Genomic DNA, 11,455 nt, shown 5'->3' with positions numbered 1-11,455 from the left:
CGAACAGCACACCTCCTCCCTCCTCCACTCCCCATGCCGCTGTACGACGACCGCGTGTCGATTCCCGGCGCTGGGACAATGCGCGACTAAGATGCAAACGCTTACAGTAGGAGACGACAGTCAGTTTGGGGTCTGAGAGCAGCTTGCTTTCGTCTTTCGGGGCGGAATCCATTAGCCCACAAACCGCTTTATTCGGAGCACATCGTAGGCACCCTAAGTTACCGCTTCTGATAATGCAAAACGTCCTGAGCAACAGCCTGACCGATATTGTGCAAAAGGCAGGGGACTTGAGCATCGCTTCGCCGCGCGAGCCCGTCAACGCAGTGACAATGAGAGATCGGAGCCATGGAGGAGTAAATGAGGAGGAGGCGGTCGAGGCAGCGGAGCGCGAGCTGCGGAGGACGCAATCACCCCAGTTTCGTCAGAACAGGTGGCGAGATGCTCAAGTTTCAAACCGCATCTTGTTCAGCTGCTGGTCATTAAGCGTCTGGCACGGGTTAGCGGTAGCCTTTGTCACGCAAGCTGACATGCCAACATGTGCGCAGGCATCCCTTCCTCATCGGCGTTGCGGGCGGCACGGCCTCGGGCAAGACGACTGTGTGCGACAGGATTATGCAGCGCCTGCACGACCAGTGCGTGGTTATGCTATCTCAGGTACGCGTGGCGGTACGCAACAAACTTGCATTGCGCCCACCTGCCTCTGCGTCTGAGTCACCGACTCGCTGTGCGCTCACATCTGCAGCCGCAATGAAAGCCGCATGCCACACCGGATGACTTAGCCTTTGACCCCTTTCGGAATAAGACCCAAATGGTATAACGTGTGCGCACCTCCCACCCTGCGTCGCCAGCCACGTCCCCCCACCGGCCCGACCTCGACACCCCCGCATTTCCTGCACCCCGGCGCCCACCACACATGCCCGCCGCCCTGTCCCCCTCCTAATATGTTGCTGTCACACCGTCGCCCAAACCAACAGGACTCCTTCTACCGCACCCTTACGCCGACGGAAATGGCTTTGGCCAAGGAGAACAACTACAACTTTGACCACCCGGACGCACTGGACCGCAAGTGAGTCCGCAGCGAGCCGCGGTGCCACGCCGGCGCGGAAGCGATGTGCGACCACAGGGCGCCGAGGGGCTAGATCTGTAGCGACACGATGACCGTCGCCGGCCACAATGCGTACGCACGAGGTCTTTCGATCTAGGACTGCAACATGTTAAATACCGCCTCGACCGCCACACGGCCGGAGGGCCACGACCGCATTACTGTAACATAAGTGCGAGCTGGTTGTACGGCATGTGTTTGTGCAGGGGCATGATGGAGTGCCTCCAGAAGCTCAAGGAGGGCCGCAGTGTGGAGGTGCCGGTGTACGACTTCGCTCTGCACGCGCGGGTGGAGGAGACGCGGCGGGTGAGAGGGGGGAGCGGGTAGCGGTTCATGGGGGGGCAGGGCGGCTATGCCAGGACACGCCGCCGCTTGGCGCCCACGCTACTGGAACCTGGTGTACTGCAACTCTACTGCAACGGCAGATGGATCGGGATACGGGGAAGGTGAAGGCCATTGTACGTGGCTTGGCAAAGCAGACAGGGTGGCCCTATGGAGTGCGTGGTCAGGGCAGCTTGGGCCTCCCTTTCACGTGAACCAGCGTAGCTGGGGCGCACGCAAGCCCCCGTTGTCGCCCTCCCCAGCAGCCCTTCATTCCGCCACTTCACGCGCGACTCCATCACCCCCTGAAGCACCGTTCCCATCCGTGCCGAACAAGGGGCAGTCTGCACTAGCAACGCTGCGGCCTCCACCACTTCCAGGTGGCAATACACCCGGCGCACCCGCACCCCAGATTGTCTACCGTCCACCGCTTCCTTAAATAATCATGAATGTAACCCCTCCCCAAGACCCAGCCCCCCACACCCTAAAACCCTATCCTGTGTGCCTGGCAGATGGACCCGGCTGACGTGGTGATTGTGGAGGGCATCCTGGTGCTGGCCATGGAGGAGGTGCGCGACCAGCTCAACATGAAGATCTACGTGGACACGGGTGAGCGCGGGAGGGGGGCGGGAGGGGGGCGGGAGGGGGGCGGGAGGGGGGCGGGAGGGGGGCGGGGCAGGGCGGGGCGGCCGTTCGGGTAGGGGGTTTTGCGGCCGTGTGTGTGTGTGGGGGGGGGGGGGGGACGCGAGGATGGGGTGGGTGGGTGGGTGGACGGGGGTGGGCGTTGGCGCAGCCCTGGAGCCGGAGTGGGGACGGCATGATGGAGGCCGGGATGTGACGGCCATAGACGTGGCCGGTTTCTAGGCAGGTACAGCGGACATAGGCTTGGGGGAGAGGCGGTTGCATGTGCTGTCGGGTATTGCGGTGGATGCGCCGGTGCCGGCGTATTGGACCCGTTGCTGGTTGCCGCTGTCACGTAGGTCTGTTGCCTTCCTCACTGCCTCCGCTGCCTCCCCTCCCCCCCTACTTCGCTACACTTCTCTGTACCAATCCTTGCAACCCCTCCCCCCCAGATGATGACGTGCGCCTGGCCCGCCGCATTCAGCGCGACGTGGCCAGCCGCGGCCGCGACGTGGCCAGTGAGTGGAGGTGTGGGGGTTGGGCGGCGGGACGTTGTTGGGCTTGGGCGTCACGGCGCGCCTACCGTACGGTATATTAAGTTGAGCTGAAGGAGCGCATGGCTGAAGTGGGTTGTTGCGGAGCCCAGCCATGCCGGCAAACCGCGTGACGGTGGTGCCAATCCTGCCTTACTGCCCGACTGGAACCACCCGTCCCAAACACCTCCTCTCTCACTCACTCACAAGGCGTCATCGAGCAGTACACCAAGTTTGTGAAGCCGGCCTTCGACACCTTCATTGGGCCCAGGTGCGGGCAGCAGGGGCACAGCCTGATCGCACCCACACCGCAGCGCATTGCACACAATACCAACTGATACTATACAGGCATTAGGGACAGCGCTCATCAATCCTAGGGCTCCTCGCCATGCTATCTTTCAGGCCCTTCGTGTCCATTAGCCAGTGCTACAAGATCAACTACCGTCCAACAGCCGCAGCTACTGTGTCCTGCGTGTACACAAGGACTCGCAACGCCATGTGCGCTTTTACCCCCCTCGTGCAGCCGCCGCCACGCCGATATCATCGTGCCGTGGCAGTCCAGTGAGAACGTGGTGGCCATTGACCTCATCACCGAGCACATCCGCCTCAAGCTGCGCCAGCATGACCTCATCCGCATCTACTCCAACCTGGAGGTGGGCAGGAGGCGTTTGGATTGGGCGCTGCGTAGGTTGTTGGGTGGGCTGTTGCGTAGGCTGTTGCGGGTGCTTTCGTGCTATGCGTTGCCAGGAAAGGTCCCGCACGCGCAGTGTGTGTCTGCAAGGGGCGGCCGCGTCCCGTCCCTTGCACCTTTCCCCGCCCCGCCTCACCGCCGCCTCACCCCGCCCTGCCTCACCACCGCCGCACCTCACCTCACCTCACGTCATGCCCAGGTGATGCCCAGCAACTTCCAGATGCGTGGCATGCACACAATCTTGCGCGACCGCGACACCTCGCCCAACGACTTTGTGTTTTATGCCGACCGCATCAATCGCCTGCTGGTGGAGGCGGGGCTGGGCCACCTGCCCTTCCGCGAGAAGACCGTCATGACGCCCACCGGTGAGCCTGGAGGGAGGGGTTGAGATTGGGGTTGGCGGGCATGACTAGTTTAGATGGGGGGAGGGATGGCCAGCTGGTTGGGGGTGGGCCTTGTGAAGGAGGCAGGAACGTGTGTGTGTGTGTGTGTGTGTGTGTGTGTGTGTGTGTGTGTGTGTGTGTCATGCCATGGGTGAGCCAAGGGCAGCAACGATAGGCTCCACCTGACGCGAATCAACGAACGCCACGCCCGCCCACTCCTTCCCACTCCCTCCCACTCCCTCCCACTCCCTCCCACTGCCTCCCACTGCCTCCCACTGCCTCCCACTCCCCCCACTCCCCCCACTCCTCCCGCCTCAGGCCACAAGTACACGGGCGTGGAGTTCGCTCGCGGGCTATGCGGCGTGTCCGTCATCCGCAGCGGCGAGGCCATGGAGGCGGCCCTGCGCGAGTGCTGCCAGGGCATCAAGATTGGAAAGATCCTGGTGCACCGGTGCGGAGTGGGGATGGCCACGCTCATGACACCTCGTGCACAACGTCTTGTAAATGCTGACCCCTGCGCCGCAATAACCTAGCGCCATCACCGCACCCAACCCCAACACACCATCCCGTACACCTGCCGCCCCCGCAGCCACGGCAAGTCGGAAGACATTGTGTATGAGAAGCTGCCTGCCGACATCTCGCGCCGCTACGTGCTGCTGCTGGACCCCGTGCTGGGCACAGGCAACACCGCCTGCAAGGCCATCCAGGTGGGTATGTGGGGGAAAGGGGCTGCTGGCTAGGGCGGGGTGAACTGTGGAGGAGTGCAGGGGAGGGTAGTTCATTCCATCCGAAAGAAACCAAGACCCAGAGCCAGCCCACAGAGCGCGGTGGTGGGAGGGGTAGAAGGCGGGACGGCGGGGTCCTGGCGGGGCGCAGATGGGTGGACGGGCGGAATGCGTTGGAGGAGGGACGGAAGAGGCGGAGGAACGGGCCAAGACGGGGCGACGGCGCCGGGGCGCCTGGAGCTGGTGGCAGGTTTCCTTGTTTCAGGAATCAGGATAGCATCTTCCTTGCTGGACCCCTTGACCTGCATTGGCACGGCAGCGTCTTGCTCACAACCACAACCTTCTGCCTGGCCACAGGTGCTGTTGGACAAGGGCGTGCAGGAGAGCAAGATCCTGTTCCTGTGCATCATCGCCGCGCCCCCCGGCATCCACCGCGTGTGCCAGACGTACCCGCAGGTGCGGAGGTGCCGCGCCATGCCCATGCATGAATGCATGACTGCGCGCCTTAGCTGGCGGATGATGTAGCCCCTGCTTTAAACCAGTTAAGGGACGCGCACAGTGGGAACCGAAGGCGCGGCAACACTATCGCGTAAGTGTGTACAATACATGTTTGTCTGACGCCTGCATGTGTCTTGTACGGGCGCCATCCGTGCCGCAGGTCAAGGTGATCACGAGCGAGATCGACACGGGTGTGGACGAGAACTGGTGCGTGGTACCGGGAGTGGGCGAGTTCGGAGACCGCTACTACTGCTGAGCAGAGGCAGCGGTGCGGTGGGGCTGAGGCGCCAAAGCATCTGGGGAGGAGAACTCAGCTGATGGGTTTGAGACGGCCTGGAGAGCGAAGCCCATCGGCAGGAGCTGGGAGTTGTGGCGTGCATGTGCCGAGCGCCCGAGCTCAAACTAGTGATCTGGGTAGCTCGGGTGATACCAACTTTGCTGTCTGGTTGGGAGGGTGGGCTGCAAAAGCAGGTCGCGGCTTTGTGGCATGTAGCTAAGCGGCAGGGTGCGGGGTCTTAAAATGCAGCAGCAGCGGCATGAGTGATACTCTACAAAACCCTGGAGAGCCTTCTACCGTTATTTACCAGAGTGAGCGGCGGTACTGGTAAACTCGGTTCCGCGGTGGTGTGGCCTGCGGTGCTGTAGTGCAAGAGAGCTTCGAATGGCCCCGGTCGGCCGACTGGTCAGACTGTCAGAGACAGTCCGCCGGCGAGGGTAGGCTGTAGCCGGCGGTGCCAGACGGGCGGGTGTTTAGCGGCAGGTATGAAAGCGGCCTGATGCGCCACCGGGAGAGCGAACTGATTACCTCAATCCGTAACTTGTCCTAATTACCTAGTACTTGGCAGAGAGGAAGCCAAGGGATGCTGGATGCAGTGGTGGTCTCTGGCGCAGTGGTGCAGAGGCAAGGAGTGTGTGGCTGTGAGGTGTAATAACGGTGCCCAGGCCGATTGCAGGCGTGGTGACCAGGTGGGTGGCCTTTCCCTAGATGCGAGCATCACTACACACATGGCGTTCCTTGGGCTCTCTATAGCCAGTGTGACGTTCTGCTATCCATGGTGTGCTCAACTGGGGTTGGGCCTCCACTAGGACGGGCGCTGGACCATAGGCGCGTGGCGTGCCGGCAGGCGATTGCCATGCCCAGCTGCCGATCGCTGACTCGCCCAGGCAATGCCCCAAGGCCGCCAGCCGAAAACGTTGTTCTGCACCGGAAGCACCCTAAATCGTGTCGCGCTTTGCCACCGCCAGGACGCTGTTAGAGCGGTGCATTTGCCAGGGCTATTTCGCGACTGACACAGCCGATTACGGCTTAGGGCGCTTTTTATACATCAACGACATTGCTGCGTAGCTTTGGGACTTTCAGCGATGCAATCGCTGGCGCCTCAACGATTTGCACCTTGTGGTGCACCGGCTCGCGCAGCATGCTTTCCACTGGCCTTTAAGCCAGCAATCCGCAGCCAGGGGAAATGCAACAAGCTGTCACGCCATGGGCAAGGGCGTCGGGCGCTTTGGGCGGTGCGGGCATCGGAGACCGAGTCTGGCACTGCTGACAAGCCCCAAGTCCCGGCAGCGGGACCGGCCCAAAATGGTAGCAATGGAGCTTCATCCTCTGGCACCGGCACCAGTGGCAGCACGACCTCGAGCAGCAAGCCTCGCGCGGCGTCGTCGCTGGGCACCGATGGCGACGACTTCAGCTGGCAGGAGTTCTTTAACAGCGATCTCCCAAAGAAGCTGGGCGGACTGCTCGCGCTGCTGCTGCTGAGTCGCGTTGGTGTCTACATTCGTCTGCCGGGCGTGGACGTGGACGCTTTCGCAGAGAGCCTCACCAACTCTGGTCTTCTGGGCTACATCGATACCCTGTCGGGCGGCTCGATCTCCAAGGTGATCTAGGCGTCGCTGCGGGAGCATCCATCCCTCGGGAAGGGATGTGTTGGGTGTGAGGGCACACTGCACACTGCCTAAGGATGGGCACGTGTGCCGGGGTTCTGGGCATGCATTCCTACGGGAGGCTTGTGCAAAGTTTGTGCAGAGGGACCAAGAACATATTCAATGCTATCAGGTCCGCAGTGCCTGGGTTGGGAGCTGCAGCAAGCACCACGCCGGCACCACTGTTATTTGCGAAATGCTCGAGCTCACGGCATCATGCGACCCTCCTTCCCCCCTTCGACCTTCGATAACCCTGCTGCCTCCCTTCTCCTGCCTCCTGCCTCGTCACCACCAGGTCGGGCTGTTCAGCTTGGGCATCATCCCGTACATCAACGCATCCATCGTGCTGCAGCTTTTCTCGGCCGCCTTCCCCGGGCTCAAGAAGATGCAGCGTGACGAGGGGGCGCAGGTGAGGAGGACTTACGGTATCAAACTGGGGTTGGCTATAGGTGTGAGCAAGGCAGGCGTGGCGCGTAAATGGAAGGAGGGAAGGAAGGAGGAGAGCACGTATGTGAAAGCAGGGGATGTATGGCAGTGCAGGGAAGGATTGCTTGGGGCGCAGCTGCGTGTAAACACAATAGCAAGATGCACAGATACAGCGCGCCCATGCATACGAACGCCGACGGACCTGCCCAGCTTGCTCAACTCTATGGCGAGCCACATGAACGCACCGGTACCCGCATGGCGCCTCAACCCGGCAGACTCCGACCCACATCACAACCAACCTTGATAACTTCAACTCATACAACAGGGCCGCGCCAAGTTCCAGTACTACCAGAAGCTGATGGCGTTCGCCTTCGCCATCGTGCAGGTGGGGGGCATATGGGCATGCGTGCGTGCGTGCGTGAGGCCATGCGTTTGGGCAGGGGTTTCATGCAATGCTCCCTACTTGGGCTACTGGCATCCATCCGGTGTTCGTGTCGACCCTCCTCAACTTCTCCCCCCCCATCGCCATGCCCTGTCCCCTGTGCTCTGAACTCTCGCAGGCGGTGGGCCAGCTGTTCTACATTCGGCCCTTCGTGGACGACTTCTCGCCGGCCTGGGTGGCGGGCAGCAGCACGGCGCTGGTGGCTGGCGCCATGGCGCTCGTGTACATCGCCGACACCATCTCGGAGCTCAAACTGGGCAACGGCACGTCCGTGCTCATCTTCGCCAACATCGCCTCCGCGCTGCCCGCCAGCGTCGGTGAGCTGGGCAGGGATGCCGGTTCCAGAAGGGGAGGGTGCGAGGGAGGGAGGAACGGTCGGAGTTTGGACGGAGGGTGACGGGGGGGGGGGCGTGAAAGGCCACCCGCCCACCCGGCAGAGCCGATCCGCTATTGCGCTCTCCGCGTGCCGAACTCAGCGCCCCTACATGCATCACCTCATGACCAACTCACCCACCGACGTCCCGCCCCGCCCTGCTCCTCACCACAGGCCAGCTGGTGGCTCAGAACGAGTCGGACGACCCCACCAACGTGGCCGTGTTCTTTGTGGCGTTCGCGCTCACCACCCTGGGCATCATCTACGTGCAGGAGGCGGAGCGCCGCATCCCGGTCAACTACTCCAACCGGTGAGGGGCCGGCAGAGGGCTGGCGCTGCATGAGGGGGGAGGGGGGATGAAAAGGGCGGGACCAGGGTAAGACTGGGGAACGGACAACAAGGGTAAGGATATCAGACGGGTGCCGTGTTTTCTGATTAAACCGGGGGCGGGCAGGTGTTGGGCTAAGGAAGGGATGCACAGAAGCATGATGATGGGCACGACACGGTGTTTCCCGCCATCACTGACCCCCCACGTCTGTAACCGCGCAGGCTCTCGTCGGGCAACCTGGCGCGGCAGTCCTACCTGCCCTTCAAGGTGAGACGGTACTGCACACTCCGCAGCTGGGCAAGCGGGCCAGCAAGCAGGGTGCCAGACTGGCAGCGAACTGTGTCGCTGATAACGGCAGGGACTTTTGCATGTGGTGGGGGGTCATGCCGTAGCTTGCAGCACGCCACGACGTAAGCCTTGCATACCTTGTACCACTGATCCCGGCTTTCTTCTGCTGTTGCCTGCAACCAGGTGAACGCCACCGGTGTGATGCCGCTCATCTTCGCCTCCTCCATCCTGGCACTGCCCACCGCCCTGGCGCGTTACACGGACTCCGCGGCACTGGACGAGTTCTCTCAATCGGTGAGACTGGGTGAAGGAACGAACAGGAGAAGCGGGCTTGAAGAAGGTGTTATGGAGTCCTGCGAGTGGGTGCAAGCTATGTTTCATGACGTGTCGCAATTAAGATTAGTCTACCGTACCTGTGTGCCTGTCGGACGCCACTGCTCACTGGTGAAATGGCAAAGAGGCGGGCAAATCCCTGCCCTGCATTGTCTCCTCAAACTGTTCCCGGTCGCCTCATGCGCGTACCTTGCCTGCAGGTGGGCCCCGGTGGCGCTCTGTACGTGCCCTTCAACGTGGCGCTCATCGTGTTCTTCAACTACTACTACACCTTCCTGCAGGTGCGGCCTCCACGGCGCGTGCCGTACTTGCGTGTGTGACGTAGGGATAGGCTGGCGGGGGCCCTGCCTTCATCTTCGAGGCAGCTGGCCTGCGCTGATGCCTTTCGCTACGTGTTGACGACCACATCGATCTCTTCCCTGCTTCCTCCCTCCCTCCTGCGCACGCCCTGCCCCCATTCCACCTCTGCGTAGCTGGAGCCCAAGGATTTGGCTGAGCAGCTGAAGAAGACCGGCGCCGCCATCCCCGCCATCCGGCCCGGCAAGCAGACGGCCGAGTACGTGACGCGCACGCTCACGCGCATGTCGCTGCTGGGCTCGGTGTTCCTGGGCGCCCTCAGCGCGGCCCCGGCGGCGGTGGAAGCGATCACGCACCTGACTGCCTTCCGCGGCTTCGCCGGCACCTCGGTGCTCATCATGGTGAGAGAGAGAGCGTGAAATGGGATTCGCTCGCAAGGTTGCTGTGCTCGGGTTGCTCTACTGCGCCTGCTCGTGGTGCTGCTGGAGGAAGGGTAGCGCCGTTCGGGACGGGGCACTGCATGGGCAACTGGGTTGCTGAAGCGGGGCTGCAAGGGACCGGCATGGGCAAACCACCCTGCCCCCCATCTGACGGTGACCCCCCGCCCCACGCCCATGACCCCCTCCCGCATCCTCAAGGTGGGTGTGGCCACCGACACGGCCCGCCGCATCCGGGCCGAGCAGGCCATGGCCAAGTACCAGGACGTGGACAAGCTGTACGACAACATGAAGATGTAAATAACTTTGAGGCTTAGCGCCAACAGTTGGGTTAGCGCTAGCAGGTGTGATGGTCGGGACATGGGCGTTGCGTTACATGAGGCGGGAACGGCTTGGATTCTGGGGGGTTGGCAGTGTGTGGCTGAGTGTTCGGGTTGCAAAATTGCGTCGCGCTGTCGCAACGGGGGATGAGGTGATAGTGTGGATGGGTGGGAGGGGGTGTTGCGGGCAGGTATGAAGGCGGGGCGGGCTCCGGGCTGGGTGTCAGGAAGCCAGCACTGGTGCCGGCTGTTGCTGACAGGGACAGCCAACATGCCATTTTGATTCATGTGCTGGTGGGGGCACGGCGTGAGAGCACAAGCGCATTGCCATTTGCAAGTACGGCGTCGGGGGCGCGTCGCGCGCTGACGTTTTGAGCCACACGTTGGAGCCCTGTAAATGCATGGACAGTCGCCGCACTCGCCAGTCTCGCGCCTTACATTCACGTGTTGGGGAATCAGAGCTGATGTAGTGGTGTACCACGGCCGGGTGCGGGGTGCCAGCCGGCAGCCGCGCCAGCCAATAGTGCATGTCAACTGAAAGAATGTGTTGCTCACTGGGGCTTGCAGCGCCTGGGGCAAGCGCGCCAAAAGCACGCCACCCGGCCACCGGCTCTCGTAACCCTCCTCCCGAAGGGGCATGAGGAAAAGCCTAGCAACGTCCCGATCGTCTCGCATGGCTGTCGGCTCGGGGGTTCCGACTGGCTGGTTGTATCGTCGTTGTGTTAATGTGCAGACATTTGCGTATTACGTCAGACGCTCAGTTCAAGGCTCGAGGGGCTGTCACGCTGTACTTTACAAGCATGTCTCTGCGCACTTACAGCCACCAGCTGGCTGCCCTAGACGCGAAGGCGGTGAAGGCGTGGCTTCAGGACGCCAGCTGGAAGGGCCGCGCCAACAAGAACAATCCGCGGTTTTATGCGGACGTGCCGGCGGACGACAGCGGGCCGTTTGCGGCCATCCGCAAGGCTATCATAGACGCCATCAACAAGGCGGAGAGGAAGAAGCGCCAGAAGGGCAAGAAGGTGGGTCGCTGCGCTCGCTGGGTCCTGGATGAGGCCTCCCTCACCGGTGCGCAGCAGGGCCAACGGGCCATGCATCCTAGTAACGTAGTAGCGATGTCAAAGGACGTGGCAATGCATGCAGTGGGCGAGGAAGGACAGCAATCGTGTGGTCTGCGCGCGCTGGAGTTGATTACTTGAGGACTACTCGATGGTGCAAAGAGGGCAGCGGAAGTGGGCTCTCCGCACCCAAGTTTGGAGTACAGGACCCTGTCAGTGGCCGACCGGCTCCGCAGGGCAGCGGGCGCCATTCCTGCCCTGCGTGGCTCTCACCACAGTCGTCGCGTTGCCTCGCGAAGCAGCAATGCGTTGGGTGTAGGCCTAGTCGACATAACACCAGAACGGTGCAAGAGCGC

General features: G+C 62.2%; 3 protein-coding genes across 3 annotated transcripts; all 3 read left to right on the top strand.

Moving 5' to 3' along the window:
• The first annotated feature begins 86 nt into the window (after positions 1-86).
• On the top strand, positions 87-5,815 carry CHLRE_16g681850v5 (uncharacterized protein). The gene is made up of 13 exons (XM_001691845.2): positions 87-430; positions 546-654; positions 975-1,066; positions 1,309-1,408; positions 1,936-2,032; positions 2,497-2,562; positions 2,788-2,848; positions 3,101-3,230; positions 3,468-3,633; positions 3,970-4,102; positions 4,241-4,358; positions 4,734-4,832; positions 5,035-5,815. The coding sequence occupies exons 1-13, from the start codon at positions 330-332 to the stop codon at positions 5,128-5,130; spliced, it is 1,368 nt and encodes a 455-aa protein (XP_001691897.2). The 5' UTR covers positions 87-329; the 3' UTR covers positions 5,131-5,815.
• A 274-nt stretch (positions 5,816-6,089) lies between these two features.
• CHLRE_16g681900v5 (uncharacterized protein) lies at positions 6,090-10,450 on the top strand. The gene is made up of 10 exons (XM_043071447.1): positions 6,090-6,752; positions 7,093-7,206; positions 7,549-7,608; positions 7,784-7,982; positions 8,213-8,348; positions 8,588-8,633; positions 8,838-8,948; positions 9,188-9,268; positions 9,461-9,685; positions 9,923-10,450. The coding sequence occupies exons 1-10, from the start codon at positions 6,237-6,239 to the stop codon at positions 10,019-10,021; spliced, it is 1,587 nt and encodes a 528-aa protein (XP_042915998.1). The 5' UTR covers positions 6,090-6,236; the 3' UTR covers positions 10,022-10,450.
• A 286-nt stretch (positions 10,451-10,736) lies between these two features.
• On the top strand, positions 10,737-11,442 carry CHLRE_16g682001v5 (uncharacterized protein). Its single transcript, XM_043071449.1, has one exon. The coding sequence runs from the start codon at positions 10,842-10,844 to the stop codon at positions 11,238-11,240; it is 399 nt and encodes a 132-aa protein (XP_042915997.1). The 5' UTR covers positions 10,737-10,841; the 3' UTR covers positions 11,241-11,442.
• The last annotated feature ends 13 nt before the right edge of the window (positions 11,443-11,455 follow it).

The sequence above is a fragment of the Chlamydomonas reinhardtii genome, chromosome 16 (genome assembly GCF_000002595.2).
Source record: "Chlamydomonas reinhardtii strain CC-503 cw92 mt+ chromosome 16, whole genome shotgun sequence".
In the NCBI taxonomy this organism is placed as follows: domain Eukaryota; kingdom Viridiplantae; phylum Chlorophyta; class Chlorophyceae; order Chlamydomonadales; family Chlamydomonadaceae; genus Chlamydomonas; species Chlamydomonas reinhardtii.
The sequence above is the reverse complement of the archived record's forward strand: the minus strand, read 5'-3'. Positions and strand labels throughout refer to the sequence as shown.